Here is a 23,033-nt window from a genome sequence, read left to right on the forward strand (position 1 = left end):
GTCAGAAGTTCTCACTCAGATAACCGGGTGATGGAGCCTCTCTGCTCTCAACTGTTTCATGAGTCACTATCTATATAAATTTGTGGTTCCTATGAATGAAATTCTCTGACCAGTTCCAAAATCTGTAAGAAACTGTTTGAGGGAGGGGGTGTCTCAGGCCAGTCTGAGTTTGAATGGGGCTATAAAGGGCTAATGCATGCGACAAAGCAACCAGCAGCCCTGTGTTCCCTGAAAAATGCAAGCAGCTCCATTATAAAAGGGCAGAAGAGCTGAGGTGGAAATGCCATGGCTTGAAAGTTCTCCCTCCTCCAGCTGAAGGATGCAGACCTCTGGGCCTGCACAGAACCACTGGCACCTTAGTGAACATGTTTTGAAGCCCTAAGGAGGTTGGGATCTGACCATCGAATGAGAAAAAAAAAAAATCCTACATTAATTTAAGGATCAAAACCAAATACTCTAGGAACCGACTTTGGTCTAGGAACCATGTTGATGACAGATTAATGTTCTAGAATGTATACCCAGAGCAGATTCATACCCGTGGTCTGAATGTGGCTGAATGTGGGATTAGCTTTGGGTAGAGCCCTGTACCCCATCCTCAATTCTATGAGTAGAGGGTGCCGATTCGTTAACGAATAAAAATCGAAAAATAAATAAAGTGTCATGTCTCAAATAGACCAAAGGAAATGGGCAACAACATGATTCAGCTTTTCAGAATACCTGGAAAGATGACACTGACACTGAATGGGGACCTGGATTGGAAGACAGGAGGCCCCATGATTCCGGGCCTGTCATTCTAAGAATTAGAGCCAAAGACCTGGGATCCCACTTGAAGGGGGCTTTCGTCAGTCAGTATGAAGACTGGGATGATAGCTGGTATGTCTAATCCTCATCTTAATTGCTTTGCTTTGAATGACTGATTGATTGTCTTTTAGGGCCACACCCACGGCATATGGAAGTTCCCAGGATAGGGGTCTGACTGGAGCTGCAGCTGCCGGTCTGCCCACAGCCACAGCAACACCAGATCTGAACCGCATCTGTGATCTACACTGTAGCTCATGGCAACATTGGATCCTTAACCCTACTGAGCAGGGCCAGGGATTGAATCCGCATCTTCAGAGATACTAGTTGGGTTCATTTACACTGAGCCACAATGGGAACTCCATTTTTTTATTTTTTATTTTTATTTTTAATTAAAAAAAAATCTTTTTATGGCCACACCTGCAGCGCATGGAGGTTCCCAGGCTAGGAGCTGAATCAGAGCTGCAGCTGCCGGCCTATGTCGCAGCAACATGGGACCTGAGCTGCATATGTGACCTACACCACAGTTCATGGCAATGCCAGATCCTTAACCCACTGAGTGAGGCCTGGGATCAAACCCATATCCTTATGGATACTAGTTGGGTTTCCTTTTTTCTTCTTCTTTTTTTTTTTTTTTTTTTTTTTTTTGCTTTTTAGGGCCAAAACCACAGCATATGGAGGTTCCCAGGCTAGGGGTTGAATCAGAACTACAGCTGCCAGCCTACACCACAGCCACAGCAGTGACAGATCTGAGCCACGTCTGCAGCCTACACCACAGCTCACGGCAACGCTGGATCCTTAACCCACTAAGAGAGGCCAGGGATTGAACCCACGTCCTCATGGATCCTAGTCAGGTTCGTTACCACTGAGCCAAGACAGAAACCCCACTAGTTGGGTTCTTAATCCGCTGAGTCACAACAGGAACTCCTAATTTTTTCTTAAATTTTATGGCTGCACTGGTGGCTGTTCCTGGGCCAGGGACAGAATCCATGCCGAAGCTGTGGTACAGCTGCAGAAATGCTGTATCGTTAACCCCCTGTGCTGGGCTGGGGATTGAATCTGAGTCTCTGCAGTGATCTAAGCCGCTGCAATCTGATTCTTAACCCACTGCACTACAGCAGGAACTCTGGATTTCTTATTTTTTTTTAAATTTGTTTTTTAAAATGAAGCAGCGACTATTCACACTGAAAGAAAGGAGAGGAAATCCTACCAGCCAGAGCTAGGAAAGCTTGCAGTTGATCATTTTGTACACACAGGGTTCCCGAACTCGTAGTGTGCAACGGTCATTCTCACATGTCTTAAAGGCACCGAGAGCCAGTTCAGCGCCATCTTGGACAAGTGGAGGCCAAGGTCACAGATGCAGCTGACATGGCCCAGGGTCACTGGGCTCTCCCCCAGCCCCTCTAGCTAATGAATCTGTGACAGACGCAGCCAGAGTCCCAGGTGGGAAGGGCAGGGAGCCACAGGCAGTCACCTGGTCCACATACCTGAAGTTCTGCCATTATTTTGTCTCCTTCTTCCTCCTCCTCCTCCTCCTTTGAGAAGGAAGTAGTGACAGGTGGCGGTGATGGGGTCCAGGCTGAAGCAGACTCCTCTGTTGGACCCTTTGTGGTTCTTGCCTGTGGGCTTGGTCCCGCATCTTCACTGCTGGTCTGCAGAAGATTCAAACCATAGATACTGGTTTAACACCTCCAGGGGCTGGCACAAAAAGGGATCTGTCCCCTCACTGCCTGGGGTGTGGGCTTCCCAGCTCTTCAAATCGAGCTGAAAGGCTGTCTTGTCTACTCACGTTCACTTTGGGTTTTTCTTTGCCCAAGTTGTCGTTTGGGTGAACGGATTGAAGAATTAGAATAAAATTGTAACCTCTCAACTTCAATGCCTTTAAAAAGGCCCTCCTAGGAAGCTGCATTTTACATTTAACACAAATGACAAAGCGTGCCAGGCTAAGCGGCAGCTAAAGCTCGCTAGGACTCTTTCTGGATACACTCCCACAGCTGTGTCAGCTCATCTCAGCTGCCCCTGAAAGGTGACCTTTCTTCTGCTTGCCTCTCGGATGCCCACTTTCAGTCTTAGGATGCTTTGCTGGGGAAGAAGCTGGTGATCTGTATTTCATAGAGTGGCAGGTAAAAGTCAGGTAAGGATAAAACTTCTGGGCTGAGTCTAGTCCAATAACACTGGCTGACATTTTCCCATCTGCGTTCCCTCCCTGGAGATCTAGTTTCTTCTCCGTCTCTTCTCTGCCTTGCTACGTCTTACGTTCTAAATGAGAGCAGAGAAGACCTGGTCGAAGGGCATCATCTGAACTGAGACACTGTGTACCAGGGCTTAACTCATCTGACCTTAGTGGTGGTGCTCTCCTTCCTGCCGGTGTAGACCACATCGCCAGACCTCGTGGTGGTGAGCCCGGATCCTGGCAGGTAGCTCCTCCGTGGGGGTGGGGGAGGAGGAGGAGGGGACCTACCCCCCAGCTTGTCCAAGTCCTGCTCTGAATTTGGAGAGTCTTCTGGAAAAAAGCATGTCATTGCAAAATCATCTTTCAAGAGAGCGCCCAGGGAATCCAGTGTATTTCTGTAAACTTGAGGCAACTTGACTTAAAACCTTCTCTTTTCTTTCTACAGTGCAACAGTGAATGACACAGGCCCTGATCTGCACTGGTTTGAAGTCTTGTAAAGGCCATGCACAAGTTAATTAACCTCTCTCGGCCTCAATTTTCTCCCCTGTTAAAAGGGTATTCTAATAATACTGCCTCCCCTGAAGGACTGTGAAGATTAAACGGCTTGCTATACAGCAAGCAATGCGAATTGTGTTTGGCTTTTAGTAAGTGCTATGTAAGTATTATCTATTATTATTATTATTATTATTGCTTTTTAGGGCCGCACTCATGGCATATGGAGGTTCCCAGGCTAATGATCGAATCAGAGCCATAGCTGATGGCTACACCCGAACCACAACACTAGATCTGAGTTGAGTCTTGAACCCACACCACAGCTCATGTCAACGCCAGATCCTTAACCCACTGAGCAAGGCCAGGGATCGAACCCGAAACCTCATGGATACTAGTCAGATTCATTTCTGCTGAGCCATGACAGTAACTCCCCTTTTATTATTTTATTTATTTATTTATTTATTTTAATTTATAAGATTCTCAGGAAGTGAGAGGCTGGTCCTGTTGGCCAACATGTGCCCGTGTGGGTGACGCCCCACGGGCACACGTGCAGCCAGCCCACACAGCTCTGCAAGGTGGCTCCTTACCTGAAAGTTCAGGCTTGTCCACTGGGGCATCACCCTTCGGGTGAGGGCCCGAGGCTGGTGGCATCTCCAAGTTTGGAATTGACTTCATAATATTGGCCTGGGCTTCTTCTAGGAGCTTCTCAAACTCTTTCCCGTTATAGTGGTCCAGATTTTGCCTTTTCTCTTCCCACTTCCTTTCTGCTTTCTGAAGGACAAGAGCAAGTGAATGAAGAAAGTTTAAACACAAGAGGGAAAGGCTAATGGATAGTCTGGAGAGTTCACGTCGGGGGGAGGAGGAAGTGTAACACTTCACGTATTGGTAAAGTTACACTCTGGTTTCCCAGCCCAGGAGCACTTCTGCACATCAGCCCAAGCTGATCCTGGTGCTGCCAGCTTTACCCCTATAAACAGGCTGCCACTGAAGCCCAAGTGATGTCCATTTATGGAGAAGCCAGCTCAGAACCCCAATCACTCATTCATTGAATTATTTCTGAACACGTACTCCCTACTTCTACCAACACTCACAGAAAGGGACACCGACGTGCTTTCAAAGGTGTATGTCCCATAACTCAGGGTTTTTTTGTTTGTTTGCTTTGTCTTTTAGGCCCACACCTGTGGCATATGGAAGTTCCCAGGCTAGGGGTTGAATCAGAACCACAGCTGCCAGCCTGCCCCACAGCCGCAGCAACGCAGGATCCGTGTGGCATCTTTGACCCACACCACAGCTTATGGCAATGCTGGATCCTTAACCCACTGAGGGAGGCCAGGGATTGAACCTGCATCCTCATGGATACTAGTCAGTTACTTCACCCGCTGAACCACAATGGGGACTCCCCATAACTCACTTTTTGATTTCTAAATGCAGTTTTCATCACAGAGGAGATGTTCAAACAAAGAGAAACAAACACTGACACACTCATTAATCCTCTGTCTTAGTTCCATGGCTGTCAGAGAATTGCTAAATGAAAGGACCTACTGGCAAGCACAGGGAGGTCTACTTAGTGTTCTGGGATAACCCATATGGGAAAAAAAAGAATGGATAGATGCGTATGTATGGCTGACTCACTTTGCTGTAAATCTGAAGCCAATACAACACTGTAAAATAATCAGAGCCCAATAAAACTTAAACAAGAAAAAAAGTGTTGCTGTTGTACCTTCTGGGTCACGTTTTCGTAATGGACAAAATGAGGGGGCCATGGGGGTGATGTTTGAGCTCCATCAGGTTTTATGATAGGGAGAAATATTTAAAAGCCCCTTTAAATACCTATTTTTTAAAAGAATATATTCCCATGATTTTGAGATTCCAGGAATCATTCCAGGAGAGCCAGGGTGCTCAGAGAGGAAAACCACGATTTAAGAATTGGAAGAGGCCCAGCAGATCACAGAATCAATGTATTTTACACATGAGAACACTGGGGCCCACTGAGATGACGGCTCTTCCCAAGGTCCACTCCATGTGAATAAGAGCCACCACTGTCACCATCCTTAGCCTCGTCTATTTTTCCTTCCTCCCATTTACTTTCACCAGGGCCCGGGCTTGGTCCCTTCTGTTCACTGCCTCCCCCAGAGCCTGTGAGGGGCTGGCACACACTGGGGCTCAGTGCCATCCTTTGAGTGAATGAAGCTCAGTGGCAGAGCTGGCCATTGAGACTTAGGTCTGCTTACTTTGGATCAGGGCTTTTCAGAGGTGACTTGTAAGTGTGCCATCGAAACTTAAAATATAGGTGCCCCTGCTGGGGCACAATGGGATCAGCAGCCTCTTGGGAGTACTGGGATGAGGGTTCGATCCCCAGCCCAGCACAGTGGGTTAAAGAATCTGGCACTGCTATAACTGCAGCCTAAGTCATGACTATGGCTCAAACCTGATCCTTGGCCTGGGAGCGCCATATGCTGTAGGGTGGCCAAAAATTGAAAAACAAAACAAAACAAAAACAAAAACGAACCACCGAAAACCAAAAAACGAAAAAACCTTAAAATATACACACGACAGTGGGAACTCTGCCTAGTGGGTTCTCAACAGATTTTTATTTTTATTTTTTTTGCTTTTTTTTTTTATTTTAGGGCTGCACCTGTGGCATATAGAGGCTAGGGGTCGAATTGGAGCTATAGCTGCCCGCCTACACCACAGCCACAGCAATGTCAGATCTGAGTGCCTCTGTGACCTACGCCACAGCTCATGGCAAGGCTGGATCCTTAACCCACTGAGGGAGGCCAGGTATCGAACTTGTGTCCTCATGGATACTAGTCTAGTTTATTACTGCTGAGCCTGAACAGATTTTTAAAAAAGAGTCATCCTACTGACATCCTTTAAATGCAGAGATGTTTAAGGTGGCAGGTCCACCAAGTCTCAGAGGAAGTGTGTTTTCAGTGCCCTCCCCCACTCTGATAGGCACAAACATCACAGCCAATCACATTTCACCCCTTCTTGTAATGCGCATTCTGTAAGCAGCTAACTCGGATTAGGGACACAGCCACTGTCTCTGGAGCGGAGGGGAGCGACCTGCTGTTCAGAGGCCCAGTGGCCATGACTGTGGCCTTAGCCGTCTTAAGAGGTCATCTCTCAAAACCAGGGTTACCCACTGCCAATTGACTTGCAAGATGGGCAGGCATGGTTAGGCCCAGGCGGCTGGGGACACAGTATTGACTGGGGGAACCCTGTCGGGAAGAGGAAGGAGAGAGCTGGGAGGGAAACGTGCTGTTTGAGCGCTGATACCAGCTCTTGATGAAAAGAATATTTAAAAACATAGCAAGTGGAGGAGTTCCCTTTGTGGCTCAGTGGTTAACGAGCCTGACTAGGATCTATGAGGATGCGGGTTCAATCCCGGGCCTCGCTCAGTGGGTTAAGGATCTGGTGTTGCTGTGAGCTAGAGTATAAATTGCAGATGCGGCTCAGATCCTGCGTTGCTGTGGCTGTGGTGTAGGCTGGCAGCTGCAGCTCCAGTTCAACCCCTAGACTGGGAACCTCCATATGCCACAGGCAAGGCCCTAAAAGGACAAAAAAGAGAACAAAAAAGCAAGTTTGGAGTTCCCTGGTGGCTCAATGGGCTCAGTCCCTGGCCCGGGAACTTCTACATGCTGTGGGTGTGGCGAAAACTTGCTCCCCTGCCATCCCCAAACATAGCAAGTTTTCTCTCTCTCTTTTTTTTGTCTTTTTAGGGCCATGCTTGTGGCATATGGAGATTCCCAGGCTAGAGGCTGAATTGGAGCTGCAGCTGCCAGCCTACACCAAGCCACAGCAACGCCAGATCTGAGCTGCGTCTATGACCCACAGCACACAGTTTGTGGCAAAGCCAGATCCTTGACCTACTGAGCGAGGCCAGGGATGGAACCTGCATCCTCATGGATCCTAGTCGGGTTTAGTCCTCAAAGATAATTGAGGATCCTAGTCCTCAATTATCATTGAGCCACAACAGGAGCTCCTCTCTATATTGTGTGACCTTGAGATTAGCTTTCTCATTTCTTCTGAGATGTTTACAACAACCTCCTATCCCGCACCCTTAATTTGAGATGCACCACCTCAGTAAGTTCTGCATATTGTTTCTAGATTTTCTTTTTTTTTTGTCTTTTGTCTTTTTGTTGTTGTTGTTGTTGTTGTTGCTATTTCTTGGGCTGCTCCCATGGCATATGGAGGTTCCCAGGCTAGGGGTCGAATCGGAGCTGCAGCCACCGGCCTACGCCAGAGCCACAGCAACGAGGGATCCGAGCCGCGTCTGCAACCTACACCACAGCTCACGGCAACGCCGGATTCTTAACCCACTGAGCAAGGGCAGGGACCGAACCCGCAACCTCATGGTTCCTAGTCGGATTCATTAACCACTGCGCCACGACGGGAACTCCTGTTTCCAGATTTTCTGAAGTTGCCATTTTTTTTTAATCACTGGTCACAGCTGCAGTGTTTCCCTGACACCCACACAAAAAATCTCAGCGATCCGGGACTAGTGCGTAAGCTCGCCCAACACAGCTTCCACCCTGTTCTGCCAGCTTTGCCTCCTCTTTCTTCTTGCAGTTAAACAGGTTCACGCAAGGTCCAGCCTTTGTCCCAGGACCCCTCTATCTTAGAATGCCCTCACCACCCTTCTCTGCTTCCCCAGATTCTACTTCATTTTCAAGATCACCGGCAAACCCTCCGCAGGCCTGCGTTCACCACTGTTAGGTTTGAGGCACTGCGCACTGGCTCAGGAGGGCTGATGGCCACCCTTCTTCCCAAGGCATGTTCAGTGGTGTCACTTCATAGCTCCAAGTCAGCGATGATAGGAGGATTTTCACCATGGAAACTGGCAAGTGCTATAAATTAGGGCTTTCCCATCAGAGAGCCAGTTGTTAAATACTTACCAGTACTCCACTGCCTCTTCTTACAGCTTGGGTGTCTGACCCGTCTCTGAAATCTGATGGCCTTTCTCTTCGTCTGGCCATTGAAACCCATTGACAGTTTGAAAAATCTATCATATCTGCATTATATATATATAATAATATATATATTTCTATATTAAATACATGGAGGTTTCCAGGCTAGGGGTCAAATCAGAGCTGCATCTGAGGGCCTACACCACAGCCATAACCACACAGGATCTGAGCTGCATCTGTGACCTAAACCACAACTCAAGGCAACACCAGATCCTTGGCCCACTGAACAGGGACAGGGATCAAACCCACGTCCTCATGGATATTAGTTGGGTTCGTTACTGCTGAGCCATGATGGGAACGCCCTGAAAAGTTATGTATATTTTTGATAAGAATATACATTTGATAAAAATACATCTTTGATACATACATGCATTATCTCTACAACCAGACTATACACTCTTGGAGGGAAAGAACCATGACCTTCCCTCCTTCACGGAATTAGGAACAAAGCAAAGAGGACGCTACCTCGATGGACACTGCCCTGTTCTTGGCACTCATGCTGTGGATTTCGTCAATGAACAGGCTCTGCATGGAGGAACCATTCACCGGCATCTGTGGGGACTGAGGAGCTGGTGCTGCCTCCTTTGTGACAGCAGGAGGGCTGGCCGGGTGAGGACCCATGCCCCCGGGCAAGTGCTGGGCAGGGTTCAGCAGCGCGGAGGAGAGCTGGGACGGCTGGATGACCACAGGAGAGCTCTGAGCGTGGTGAACAGTCAAGGGTACCACTTCTGACTTCACATCACCAGGCACGCCTGCGCTGGGGAGGGGCTGGCCCTCCTCCTGGGTCTTTAGGACTTCTGCAGCTGTGGCCTTTTCCATAGCGACATACTGGGCGGCCTGGGCAGCATCCGTGCCTTTCAAGAGCCCGTCAGTGACATGCCTGGGAGAAACCACGCACAGCAGCATTAGCTAATTTTCTTTCTTTCTTTTTTAAATGAGAGTTGCAATGTTTATTTCAGGTTCTCTCTCTCTCTTTGCCTTTTTTTTTTTTTTTTTTTTTTTTCCATACAGGTGGTATGTGGAAGTTCCTGGGCCAGGGACTGAACCTGGGGCACACAGCAGCAACCAGAGCCACGGTGGTGAGAATGCAGGAACCTCAACCCGCAAGGCCGTCAGAGAACTCACAGCATTAGCCATTGAAATAGGTGAATGGCGCTTTACTTTTACCGTCTATGTGAGAGCTGTATCATCCCAAAGCCAGACTAGATTTTGTTGCAAAATTAAGATGTTCTGAAACGGAGTAGCAGCTTAGAGTTGAGGGTTTCCATAGCAACCTAATCACCTCCCAGTTATCTCTATAGCTGCTTTCTGACTTTTCCCCTCAGGAGATGGTCTCTCTTTCCCTTTCCACTTGCACTGTTGTGTCCAGAATGACACAATTCTGTCACCTTTTGGGTGATGGTGGCATAAAGTGAATGCATGATTCTAACAGGAACTCCTGCATCCAGTTCGGGTTTGGGCAGGTATCAGAAATGCACAGTTCTCTCTTCCTGTCCCTGCCACACACCTTGGGAGGGTGGTTTATATTCTAATTCATTTTCTTTTCTTTCTTTTTTTTTTTTTTTTTGGCGGGGGGAGGGGCGGGGGGAGATACCTGTGGCACGTGGAAATTCCCAAGCTAGGGGTCAAATCAGAGCTGCAGTTGCCAGCCACAGCCACAGCCACAGCAACACCAAAATCTGAGCTGGGTCTGCAACCTACACCACAGCTCACAGTAACACTGGATCCTTAAGCCACTGGGGGAGGCCAGGGATTGAACCTGCATCTTCATGGATACTAGTCAGGTTCCTTTCTGCAGAGGCACAATGGGAACTCCTCTAGTTTTATTTTTATTTATTTTATTTTATTTTATTTTTTGTTTTTTGTCTTTTTAGAGCCGCACCCAAGGTATATGGAGGTTCCCAGGCTAGGGGTCTAATTGGAGCTATTGTTGCCAGCCTATGCCAGAGCCACAGCAATGCCAGATCTGAGCCATGTCTATGACCTACATCACAGCTCACGGCAATGCCGGATCCTTAACCCACTAAGAGAGGCCAGGGATTGAACCCATGTCCTCATGGATCCTAGTTGGATTCATTTCTGCTGCGCCAAGATGGGAACTTACAGTTTTATTTTTAAAGTTACTTAACTGGCTTTATCATTCTCACCACTGAGCATTTATGAGACAAAAACTCTTATAACAGTAAACACATACAATCCTTTCTTTTTTCTTTTTAAAGATAGAGATAAGACAAATACTGAGCTTCATCTGTGCTGGCTCTAAAAGTTCTTAAAAATTGTTTTTCAGGGAAGAGAAGGGACGGCGGGCAGTGTTCCCTGCCAGTCTGCTATCTTTTTAATAAAGGAGGCTTTGTTGCAGGCTTTGTGGACAGATGGTCATATTTAGTTGACAAGCTTCATAAAGAATTCTTTGAACAGATTTTTGTCCTAGTGGAAGAAAAAGCCCACTCCAGCAATTTAAAATGAGTGAACCTATGAGGACACGTACTCCAGGCAGTTTCTTTCTGGACCCAGGCAGATGTAGTCTCTGCGGGGGGAGGCCATTGTTGTTTTATTTCAGATGATTTTGGGGATCCTGAAATTTATGCAGGCAATTATAGAGCACTTTATAGTGTTCGTATCTCAAATGAGGCTCTTTCTGGAGGTCACTGTTACTAGAAAAATCTCACTTGCTCCTTAGGGTTAATAATTCATCTAAAAGTCAAGGGCACATTTAACACATTTCTCCTACAAATTGGATCAAAAGATCAGAGTTAGTGATTACGATTCTCCCAAGAAAGTTTCTCATAGGTTACTTCTGCTCGTGACCTCCTTTCAAATCTGGTCCGAGAGCTAAAGGGTAACATCTCTGTCATTTCCTGGTTCTGTTAAAAAAATATATGGAAAATTCAGAATTGCCATTACTGCGATGTGGTTTCTTCGAGGCAGCTATGTCTATTTCCCACAGGGGGAAGGAAGTTTTATAAGGGGAGGGGTCCTTTTGGTCTGGTTTGTAATTATATCTTTGACACCCGGCACCAGGGCTGGAACAGACAAAATGTCCAAATATTCCGGACTGCCTGACTGTGAGTCAGAACCAGCAATAACTCTGGCGTCAAACTATCATTCCACATCCCAGGCCCTCCTCTGAGCTGTGTGGTGAGCCTCCCCAAACCTCTGAGTCTACCCATAATGGAAATAACAGTGCTTACCCTATAGGGTTTTGGGTAGTTTTTTGTTTTTGGTCAGGCCCATGCCATGTGGAAGTTCCCAGGGCAGCATCGACCCTGTGCCACAGCAGTGACAATGCAGAAACCTTAACCACCAGGGAACTCCACCACAGGATTGTCAGTGAGGACTGAATGTGCTAATAATTCGTGTAAAGGGAAAGCACTCACAGATGTAGAAGGAGATCTGTCACTCAAAGACGGAGTCTATCATGGTTCTTCTGCCAGAGCAATTTTTTCCCCCTTTTTTGGCCTCCGCAGGGCATATGGAATTCCCCAGGCAGGGATCAGACCTGAGCTGCAGTTTTGACCTATGCTGCAGCAACACTGGATCCTTAACCCACTGTGCCAGGCTGGGGATTGAACCTGCATCCTGGTGCTGCAGAGATGCCACAATCCCTTTGTGCCACAGCGGGAACTCCCTGACAGCACTTTTTATGTGGGTGTGAAGTTGTGGAATTTTTTTTTTTTTTAAGAATTTTTTTTTTTTTTGTCTTTTGTTGTTGTTGTTGTTGCTATTTCTTGGGCCGCTCCCGCGGCATATGGAGGTTCCCAGGCTAGGGGTTGAATCGGAGCTGTAGCCACCGGCCTACGCCAGAGCCACAGCAACGCGGGATCCGAGCCCCGTCTGCAACCTACACCACAGCTCACGGCAACGCCAGATCATTAACCCACTGAGCAAGGGCAGGGACCGGACCCGCAACCTCATGGTTCCTAGTCGGATTCGTTAACCACGGCGCCACGACGGGAACTCCGGAATTTTTTTAAGTAAAATCATGATGGGCTAGTGATTTCTTTCAGTCTTTGCTCCATTGTGTCTTCCTTCGTGGGCAGGCACACCCTCGGTAAGGGTGACTGGCCGGTGCCACCTAAGGAGGTGTGTTTCTCTTTTCTAAGTGGGGCCAACAATCTCTCTTTCAGTAGGTAATTCAAGAAAGGCTCTTTATTTCCACTTGGTGCCTTCTCACTGAAGTCCTGTGTGCCCCTGGAGTGAAGGAGGCTGCTAAAATAATTCGACCCATCCTTCAACTTCAAAATGTTATGAAAAATGATTTTTTTTAGGATCATTCAAATGATTTTAAAAAAAATGTTTACTGTGTTTACTAATTTTAAGCCCTAGGATGTGCCAAAGGCAGCAAGCCTGTGCTGAAGAGTCAGGAGCTCAAGCCATATGGCAACAGAATTTTCAACGCTGGCAATACCTTGTGATGACAGGCAGTGACAACGAAGACTGGTCCCAGGAGCCCCAAAGCTCCACCTCCAACCTTCCTGGGACGGACTCCGCATGCAGGCCCCGCCCCGCTGCAGACCCGCCCCGCCCCTCGCGAAGCTCAGGTCACCTCCTCAACATGGTCAGGGTGTCCGTCATGCCGCGCACTCTTTGCAGGAGGCTGTCCAACCTGTGCGGCTCCTCCTTCAGAAACCGCACGGCCTCCACTTCTATACGCAGGATGGCTCGCATCTTGTTTTGTAAGGTTGGAAACTCTCCTGTGGGCCAAGAGCAGCTGGTGAGCTGAAGAAGAAAAAGCCAGAACAGCAAGCCCTCCCCCCCACCCCGCCCCGCCTCCGGACCACCTTGGACAGGGTTGAGAAGCCTGGGGTTCATCTGCCACAGTGACGTATCTTCGGAAGGCGGAGTGGGGTTTAATGTGACCTTGCGCAAGGGCGGGGTGCTCTCTATGCCTCATTTCCTGTCTGTATATTTGGGATAAGTTCAAGCGTCCCTTGGGTTGCGGTTAATGAATTTAGCACAGGGGGCCCGGCGCTTTGTAAGTGCCCAGAAAGAGAAACTTATTAGTATCATGTGTCCTAAATATTACAGCACCCACTAAACTATTGGCTTCAAGACAGGGACGCTTACCGTCTTGTCCAGTGATATTTCCACAATGCCCAGAGCCGTGCCTGGCACGCGTGGGTGTTGGTTGAATAGCCGCACATAGGAGCGTGGTGGAAGCCGGAAGCCCCAAAGCTCCACCCCCAACCTTCCCGGGACACACCCCCTTCCCCTGGCACACGTGGGTATTGGAGGAACAGCTGCACACATGCGTGAATGACTCCTTCACTATTGGACAGATTTTTTTAACAACCCAGGAAACGGGCTTCAGACTTTGTCCAAGAAGGACGGCTTACCTTTCAGGGAAGCTACAGCCTCTCCCACTTGGCGCAGGAGAAAAGCCCCATCTTCCACGTCTTTCAGAGTAACCACGCGGCTGGCTGATGCGGAGTCCTTCTTCAGGTCCTCAACGAAGTCCTCCAGGTCGCTGGGGGACAGGCAGACCACAGAGAGAGTGAGCGCTGAGACCTCCAGTAAGGACCATGCAGGAGCAAAGGGCTCCCCTGGGCCTCGTGGCCTGGCCACCCCTCCTGTACTGGCCTGGAAGCTCCCTCCATTCCCACCGAGGTGGTGGGATCCCATGGGAGGGGAGTAGCTTGGTTTGGCTTAGGATAGTCTGTTGAGGTGCAAGGAGGGTACAAGCTTTTCCAGGGCTGTCCATGGGAAGCCCTGGTTGGCCGCCTGGCAGGCAAAGCTGCTGATTTTTGCTCTTCATTTTCAAGGGTGCTGATGCCAACCAAGGAAGGGGTGTGTGCGCTTTGTGATTCGACAGAGGAGAAAGAGAGGGGGAGAAGGAGCAAAACCAGGAGGTGCTTTCTGTCACCCTTCTTGAACTTTGGGGCTGGGCAGGTGTTCTGTTGTGGCGGGCCTGTCCTGTGCATGGTAAGATGTTTAGCAGCACCCCCAGCCTCTACATACCAGAGGTGGGTAGCACCCGCCCCTAACGTGTGACAAACAAGTATGTCACCAGGCATTGTTAAATGTCTCTGGGGGACAGCAAGGGAACGAACTTGCTCCTGCCTGAGAACCTCTGGTTGACACTGATGGTTCCATCCATCAGTAAGGACTGAGTGTCCTCTCCAGGCTACAAAGAGAGGAAATGAGCACAAACCTGCTTTCTGGGGGGGGTGTGTGTGTATACACACACACACCCCCTCTTAGGGTACTGCCAGTTCCAATAGAACTAAGGTAAGGTGTTCCAGTTCAACAAATAAACAACACCAATAAGAACAGCCTATCTCCTGGCACATTAATAACCCCACTCTGAACATTGTGCCTGTAAATCTGACAACTGAAACATCATTCATAAAGAAACGGGAAAAGAACTTTTTTTTTGCTTTTTAGGGCCACAACCATGGCATATGGAGGTTCTCAGGCTAGGGGTCAATTTGGAGCTACAGCTGCCAGCCTACACCACAGCCACAGCAACGTGGGATCTGAGCCGTGTCTGCGCCCAACACCACAGCTCATGGCAACCGCAGATCCTCGACCCCAGGGAGCGAGGCCATGGATTGAACCCGCATCCTCATGGATACTAGTCCCATTCCTTTCTGCTGTGCCACAGTGGGAACTCCCGGGACAAAAACTTTGATTTGAAGAGCCACTAGGTGGCAGTAAGCGATCAGCTATGCCGCCACTGGCGCTCTGAGCATGAAATGGGCTACCGGCTGAGAAAAGTACAACCAGTTATAAGAAAAATAAGAACTAGGGATGTACTGTACAATGTGACAAATATAATTAACTCTGTTGTATGTTAAATATGAGTGTTCTTACGAGTAAATCCTAAGAGTTCTCATCACAAGGAAAAATATCTTTTTCCACTTCTTTAATTTTCTATCTATATGACATGATGGATGTTCACTAAATTTACGGTAGCAATAATTTCGTGATGTGTCTAAGTCAAATTCTTATGCTGTACTTAAACTTGTACAGTGCTGTATGTCAATTACATCTCAATAAAATGGGAAGAAAAAGAGAAAGGAAGGCACCACGGATACCAGGAAGATGACTCCGCCCAGCAGGTGGAGAAGTGGATGGAGCAATGGGTGGTGTGGCAGCTGCAGGAGAGGTTTAGGCAGGATGGATGTCATGTATCCAACAAGAGTAACAGGCAAACAACAAATTCATCTATCTCTGAGGAGAGGGATGGAGGGTTTGATGATGTCTTTGATTCTGTTATGGACCAAAGTTGCCCATGACCCCTTCCCGTGAGATGCTGTGATGTCAAGACCAAAAGGGAAAGACTCATCTGTCCTCATCTGCAAACCATGGAGAGGCTCCCAGCCCAGAGGGAATTTCCCAAGGCTACTGCATCCCCTCGCTGGAAAGAAGGTGCTCTCTCTATCATAAGAGCCCAAATATGGTACCTCTGTGGGGAAAAGTTCTTTTCATGACCAAACAGAATCGTTTTACTGTATAGACTGGACACACTGTCCAGTCCTTCCAAGCTTGGATGGGAGAGCTAAGATTCATATATTATTGTGGTTCCATTAACAACACACAAGCCTGCCAAGTTGCAATGAATACTCCAAGGAGCTGTCACCTGACCCAAAGTCAGTCTGCCTAAAATTCTGTTTTAATCTCTTCTCCACAATGTGCCTCTTGGATTTCACAACCCTGCCCTCAGGAGAACTGTAAATGTCAAAGCTTTTTGTTTGTTGCTCATGGAACATTCAGAAATGTGTGTGGGTATTCCTGTGTGCACAGTGTCACTTCTATTTGTGTATTTATGGTGTCTATTTATAGACATAGCATTCAGATGGAATACATTCATCCAAAATGTGATAAAAGAGGCCATGGAGCTAAAATGAGGTCTGAGAATACATTTTCAACATCTTAGTCATCAATAGGACTTTCGAGGTGTAAACTTTGCCCCCAAGAGTCTTAGATGTTTATAGATGCTATGGTTTATAGGTAAATCCACTCCACTCATTGAAGTGCTTTCCATGCTACTTTGGAAAGCAGCATTCATTTATTGAAATAGATTTTGTCTGTTATTAGAAGCCCAACTATTACATCCTAGGTATCCACCTACCAAAGAGAAATCATCTTGATCTAATTTCTCTCCATAGTTGTAGACCCAAATTTCTCTGCCATCTGAATGGCTCACCAGCAACTTCCATTATTCCCAAGAGAAATTAGTTTTGTGTGTGTGTGTGTAAGGAGAGGAACACGGAGAGGAGGAGGGGGATGGGGAAAGGGGATATGTGACTGAATGTTTTCCTAACGTTTCTTTTCTTTCTTTCTTCCTTTCCTTCCTTCCTTCCTTCTTTCTCTTTCTCTCTTTCTTTCTCTCTCTCTCTCTTTCTCTCTTTCTTTCTTTCTTGGCTACTCCTGCAGCATGCAGAAGCTCCTGGGCCAGGGACTGAACTCACACCACAGCTGTAACCACAGCCACAGCAGAAACAACACCAGAGCCTTAACCCACTGAGCCACAAGAGAACTCCTTCCTAACATACCAGAGTTGAAATTTGCAGTGTCTTTTATAACCTGCTCTTTCTCGTCACTCTGATCCACTGCATTAGTCCATCATGTATTTGGTTCATTTTCCCATTCCTATTTCTACTGCTTGATTTGGGCCTGACTGGATTTTGTCTGGACTGTTATCATTGCTTCCAGTATGCGTTCCTAGATTCCAATCTCTCTCTGCCCCAGTCAGTCCTGCACATGCTTGCATCTGAAATACAGCTCTGATTTCCTACTTCATTGATCAAAAAAAGATCCAGGGACCTCCTCACCAGACCAGACAGGAATTCTCAAATGAGAAGATGCTTTTGAACCTCGCCTGCACCCTTGTAAGACACACACTCCTAAGTTCCATCCAGAGAAATACTGAATCTGGGCACTGGACCCAGGAACATGCACAAAAAGCCAGAAATCCAGGCTTCTGTTGTGTGATCTTCCAATCTCGGTAAACACAGGCCAAGCAGATTATCAAGCTGGAGTGAGTTTGATCTAAATATGGGCTGGCACCATGCAAACAGGAATGGCCCAACCCAAGCAGCAGACGTGGTTAGTATCCTGCACTCAACTCTCCCGCCCAACTGGTCTATGCCCAATGCTGCAGGGATGTCCTGAAGGTCCCTGGTCCTGAAACAGTGGTCCTTGGGTTCTTCTGCCTGGGAGGCCCCCCTCTCTAGCCTCCACTGATGAAAATCCCATCTGGCGTAATGGCCATCTCAGTTCAGTTTAGCAAACCGTTTGTAAGGCTCTACTGTGCATAGGGTACCTCCCTTGGCCTGGGGGCCTGTGAAGCAAGGCAGAACTCAGGGTGTCTTCCTGAACCCTGGGGCCCGAAGCAATTTCTCCTCTGTGTAGATGCAGTTGACCCCTGGAAATTACCTGTTTTGTGCTCTCACATACTCCTATGTTTTGCGTGGCCAGATTGAACTTCAGGTGCCCGCTGCACATCTTGTGGTGTGACTGACCCACAGAGCCAACCATGTCAAGTCTTCTCAAGATATATTTGTTCTACTCCCCGTCCTAACTCATTCCTATGCTCGACTACTAGTCTCAGGATATTATTGAGATTAGAGATGCTTTTTCTAGGTCAGAAGCAAGAGTTCTATCTCAGCTAACTCATAAATACCATTTTAAAGGAAGGACATTTGCTTTTTCATAATTCAACTGGAAATTCTATAAAACTACCAAAAGGCCACATTTTAATTTACTACATCATCATCATTATTATGATTTTTATTATTGGCTGAGCCTGGGCCAGGAACAGAACCCGAGCAACAGCAGTGACCCAAGATGCTGCAGTAACAGCAATGGATCATTAACCTACTGCGCTGCAAAAGGAGTGCGAAAGGCTACATATTTAAAAGAAGTTTTTAAGAAGAACACTGAGTCCTAGCGATACACAATTGGGCTGTCACAGAAACATTCTGGACAAATAATAGTCTTATTAGCTCATGGTTGGCCATTAACTGCCTATAAATGCATGAGCTAAATACAAATTTAGAGGCTTTTTTTGAGATCTTGATGAACAGTGGTCAAATTTAATTCTTTAAGAAAATAATAACCCCAATTGATTTTTTTCTTTAGACTGCTACTGAGAGGAACATTCTAATTTCATTGTATTTATTTATTTTTGGGCACAGTGTGCAGTGGCTTGATGTGGGATCTCAATTCCCAGACCAGGAACTGAACTTAAGCTGCAGTGGTGAAAGCACCAAATCCTAACCACTAGGCCACCAGGGAACTCTCGGGACATTCTAATTTTAATCAGACACATTGGGTTGGCATCTGAGGTGACAAACTATAGCTCAAATATCAAGGAGGTGATAGATCCCAAAACTCGCCATCATGTAGCCTCCTGGTGATTCTGGTCATGAAAAGAATTTGAAAGGTTTGCTTCCTTACAATCCCATTTTGGGGGCGTTCCAAGAATCCAGGAAATTACCTATATATGATGGAAAACGACTCAGCCATAGAAAAGAATGAAAGCTGGCCATTTGCAGCCACAAGGATGGACCTGGAGGGCATTATGCTAAGTGGAATAACTCAGACAGAGAAAGACAAATACTGTCTGATACCACTTATATGTAGAATCTAAAAAATATAACCAACTAGTGATTATAACAAAAAAGGAGCAAGAAGCAGACTTGCAGATACAGAGAACAAACTAGAGGTTACCAGTTTTAGGGGGGGGGCAGCATAGGGATGAGGGAGTGGGAGGGACAAACTATTGGGTGTAAGATTGGCTCAAGGATGTATTGTACAACGCGGGGAAGAGAGCCAATGTTTTATCATAATTGAAAATGGAGTGTCACTTTTAAAAACTGGATAAAAAATAAAATGTTTAACTAATTAAAAAATGGCTTTGTGAAACTCAAAAAATAAAAGAGAGAGAGAATTACTAACACTAGAAGAACCCAATGACTATTCATTATACTAAAAGGTGAAACTGTTCTATGATAAATCTTCATTGCTTAACAAAACATACATTAACACAAAAGACGGGCCTGCCCCAGTGACTGGGGAGTCATAAACTTTCGCTCATTTCAATAGTGGGACTTGATAGATGCTTTCACTAAGAACCTTAGAGAAGATGGGTAAGATCCTAGGAAGCATCCTTCATTCCAGATCAGACACACTTCACATTTAAATTCTTCTTTCATGATTTTAACTACGGTTGAGTAAGAGGGGGATAATTTTAGCGCCACTAAAATTTTGGTTATTAGTTTTAATTTACTGAGATGAAACACAGACTTCCCATTTATCACCGGGCTGTGCCATTGGCTCCTTTAAGCGTTCTGCATTGCCAAGCTCTATAGGACTGGGTGATGCTCCAGCTTTGAAAGCGACTGGCTCAGATCCTGAGGACTGTTCAATTTCCAGAGTCTGGATGGAGGGGCCACTGGCTAAGGGTCCATATAACCCAAACCAGCAAAACTCTAACTGTACGTGGTAGGCACCCAATGAAGAAAGAGGGTGAGAACAGACTGGTTTACTCTTCAGGCTAAACAGCTAAGCCTGCAACAAAGGACCCAACTCACCACAGCTTCCTGACAATCTTTTCCTCTTCCTGCAGGTATTTCTGTCTGTCCTGCTCCACCAGGACCCGCTGTCGCTGCACAGGATCCTCCAGTCTCTTCATTGTTTCAATCACTTTGCTGCTGATTTCCAGCTCAGCCTTCCTCATCATCGCCCTCAGCAGCTCCTGGTTCTGCAGCTGTTGGACAAAAGAAATCAGGCTCCATTGCCTCTCCTCGGCAGAGCCGGTGGTACTGGAGCGCCAGGCAATCTTTGGGAATAAGTTTGGATGAACAGCCCGGAAGCTGAGTCTTCGTTTCAATGAGAAAGGGAAGGAAGCCCGGGTTGTCTAAGCACATTCCTTATCTCTAAGGGTGAGGATTCACTTCCCTGACCAGGGCCATTCTGAAAATTGAATGAGATACTGTTTGCTATAGAAAGGTACTCAACCAATGTTGATTTGACTACAGACTAGTTGGGCATGAGTTAAAAGAGACTCTGTCCCTCGTGTTCATGGGTCCATGTCCCAAATACCATGTAATCACAGACCATCAAAAGACAGTACAGGGTGTTGATGGCGGCAATGATAATTTCCAGCTGAGCCCAAGGCTCCTGGCAATTAACCAATTTCCTTGGATTACAAGGAGGCTGCTTGCATATGTAAGACTGCAATTTCCATATAACTTTCCATGCAGTTTCCAAGGCCCACTTGTTTCTCACTCCAGGGTATAGGAGGTGAGTCTGAATGAAGGCTTCACAAAAATCTAGCCAAACACTTGAGTCCTGTTTCCAAGAAGGTGTTAAGTACTTCGCTGGGGGCAGGACAATTTTCTGACAGCACATACATCAAGTGAATTCACTCGAGCAGCCTCAAAACCAGAAATTATATTATACCTATTATATCTATAGTTCCCCTGAAATTTCAACCGGCCGTTATTGTTTCTTTTGTTTTCTGGTTTCGTGGGTTGTGTATCAGCTCGTAGGAGTGAAGGCGTCTTGGTCAACTGTCCATTTTCTGTGTAAATGGAGGGGAAATGCCATCTGACTGTGTTCCCACCCACTTGAAACCTCACGATGGCTTCCCTTGTCTCCAAATAACGAGAACACATTTCAACATGAGCCCCAAGCAGAACCACCATCATGTTCCAACATCAACACGGCTCTAGGATTGCCTGACCACCTGGAGAGAGACGGTCTAGGTTCTTTTCCTAGTTTTACCTCTCAGTAGCTGTGTGATCGTGAGCATGTTATTAACCTCTCACATCTCTCCATAAAAAGGGATAATAATAGTACCTATCTGATAGCCTGGTAATGGAGATTCAGTGAGGCAATAAAGTGCTAACAACAGGGCCTGGCGCGCACCTAGGTCTCAGCGCCTATGAGCTATTCTTATCGGGAAGCATGGCCCTGGGGGTGGGGCTTGTGGTTTTGCCTGGGAGGGAACTAAAGAAAAATGTGTCAGTCTTGGGTTACCATCTCCATATGACTCATGACCATGCTTTCACACTGTTCTTGCTAATAGCCTCTTTTTGAGGTCCTACCATCACTCAGTTTACTGCTGAAAGGCAACACGTTTGGAGACAATGCACCCACGACAGCCTCCTCCCATCTGCAGCTGCAGCTTGGCATGGGGTAGGGTGTGGGGCATGGGGTGGTCTGGCCCTTTCCCACACTGCTGTCCTCCTGGCACTGTATGCAGCCAGAGTTCTTTCTGCTATAGCCACATCCTTTCGGTTCTTCTGGCTGGCCCACCTCCTTTCTGCCACAGGGACTTTGCATGTGCTCTTCCCTCTACCCACCTGGTTAATTTCTGCTCTCCACAGAGCCTCCAGGACACAGAGCCTGGCATACAGCAGGCATCCAATAAATACTTGTTGAATGCATGAATTGAGTCAGGCAATAAAGTTGGTAATAACAGACAATGGAGAATCCCAAATTCTTTCTTAGATGGCATAAATACAGGATGACCCATGGGCTCAGCTATGCCTTGAGCTCAGTGCTAATGGCCTGACTTGCTCTGACTACAGTTGTTACACACACACAACACCACTAGCTGTTGTCAAAATGGTACGCTCAAATTCCATACCATATGCCGGATCCCACAGACCTATTTCCTTTGAGGGTTGGGGATGAATGGGTATGTAAAGGATAAATAAGTAGACAATTAAATGTGTTTCAAAGTGACTGATGCCTAGGTCTCTCCCTGAGAGATCCTGATTTAACTGGCCTCAGATGCTGCTTTGGCATTCATTAGTTTTTCAACCTCCCCAGATGACTTTGATGCATCACCAAAGATAAGCATGGTGGTCTAAGAAAAGGGCTCTTGAATGGATAGATGAGCTGTGTGGCACAGCCCTCTGCACCTCCTCAAATCTCACAGTCAAGCTCTAATCAAGTTATGGTCCATTCAGCAGTGGGTATTGACAGTGCCTATCAAGCTGGACATTATTGCTAAAATACTTCAAATTCTTAAAATGGAAATTTGAAAGGGGAAAAGTGAGGGCCTGAGAAGTTAGGTGACTTGTTTAGAGCATATCAGCAGGTACAGGGCCGACTCGGCATGAGAACCAGGTCTTCTGAATTCAACCTAGTAGTTTTCCAATCACTGTCTGTGAGATAGAGAGTACTACATAGCAATGTCTGTTTTATACCCAGCCACAAGCATACTTCCTGGCACATAGTAGGTACCCAATACATGTCTGCTATGTGAATGACAATACAGCTGACCCTTGGAAAATAATGTGGGGGTTAGGGATGCCTAACCTCTACACAGTCAAAAATGGGTATAACTTTACAGCTGGCCCTCCATGTTTGTGGTTCCGTATCCATGGATTCAATCACCCATGGATCATATGTACAACATTTCTGAGAAGTCTAAGGACATATCAGAAGAACAAAACTGTGTGCAATATTCAAATTCTTCAACTGGTAACAGGGTCAGATCACATTCAAATTATTCTACTCAAAAGGGAGGGGAAGAGAGACTTGCCTGGAGTTCTAGTCTGTACGATTCTCCTTCCCAGAAAGCGGGGCTTACTGGAGCCAGCAAGAGAGACCAAACAGGGAATTTTCCATAGCACACT

At 46.8% G+C, this 23,033-nt stretch overlaps 1 protein-coding gene across 15 annotated transcripts in view; it reads right to left on the reverse strand.

Moving 5' to 3' along the window:
• Window positions 1-23,033, reverse strand: part of KIAA1217 (KIAA1217 ortholog) — a 460,197-nt gene that overhangs the window by 12,488 nt on the left and 424,676 nt on the right. For 13 of the 15 annotated variants that reach the window (XM_047755381.1, XM_047755385.1, XM_047755378.1 and 10 more), the window contains 7 exons: window positions 19,974-20,149; window positions 13,770-13,900; window positions 12,980-13,127; window positions 8,899-9,313; window positions 4,051-4,234; window positions 3,138-3,301; window positions 2,286-2,450 (listed from right to left, as the gene is read on the reverse strand). In XM_047755381.1, the coding sequence (XP_047611337.1) occupies window positions 2,286-2,450; window positions 3,138-3,301; window positions 4,051-4,234; window positions 8,899-9,313; window positions 12,980-13,127; window positions 13,770-13,900; window positions 19,974-20,149 (1,383 nt within the window). The remainder of the gene's footprint in view (window positions 1-2,285; window positions 2,451-3,137; window positions 3,302-4,050; window positions 4,235-8,898; window positions 9,314-12,979; window positions 13,128-13,769; window positions 13,901-19,973; window positions 20,150-23,033) is intronic. The other 2 variants (XM_047755384.1, XM_047755373.1) reach the window with 1 other exon arrangement.

This window comes from Phacochoerus africanus, chromosome 12 (genome assembly GCF_016906955.1).
Source record: "Phacochoerus africanus isolate WHEZ1 chromosome 12, ROS_Pafr_v1, whole genome shotgun sequence".
In the NCBI taxonomy this organism is placed as follows: Eukaryota; Metazoa; Chordata; class Mammalia; order Artiodactyla; family Suidae; genus Phacochoerus; species Phacochoerus africanus.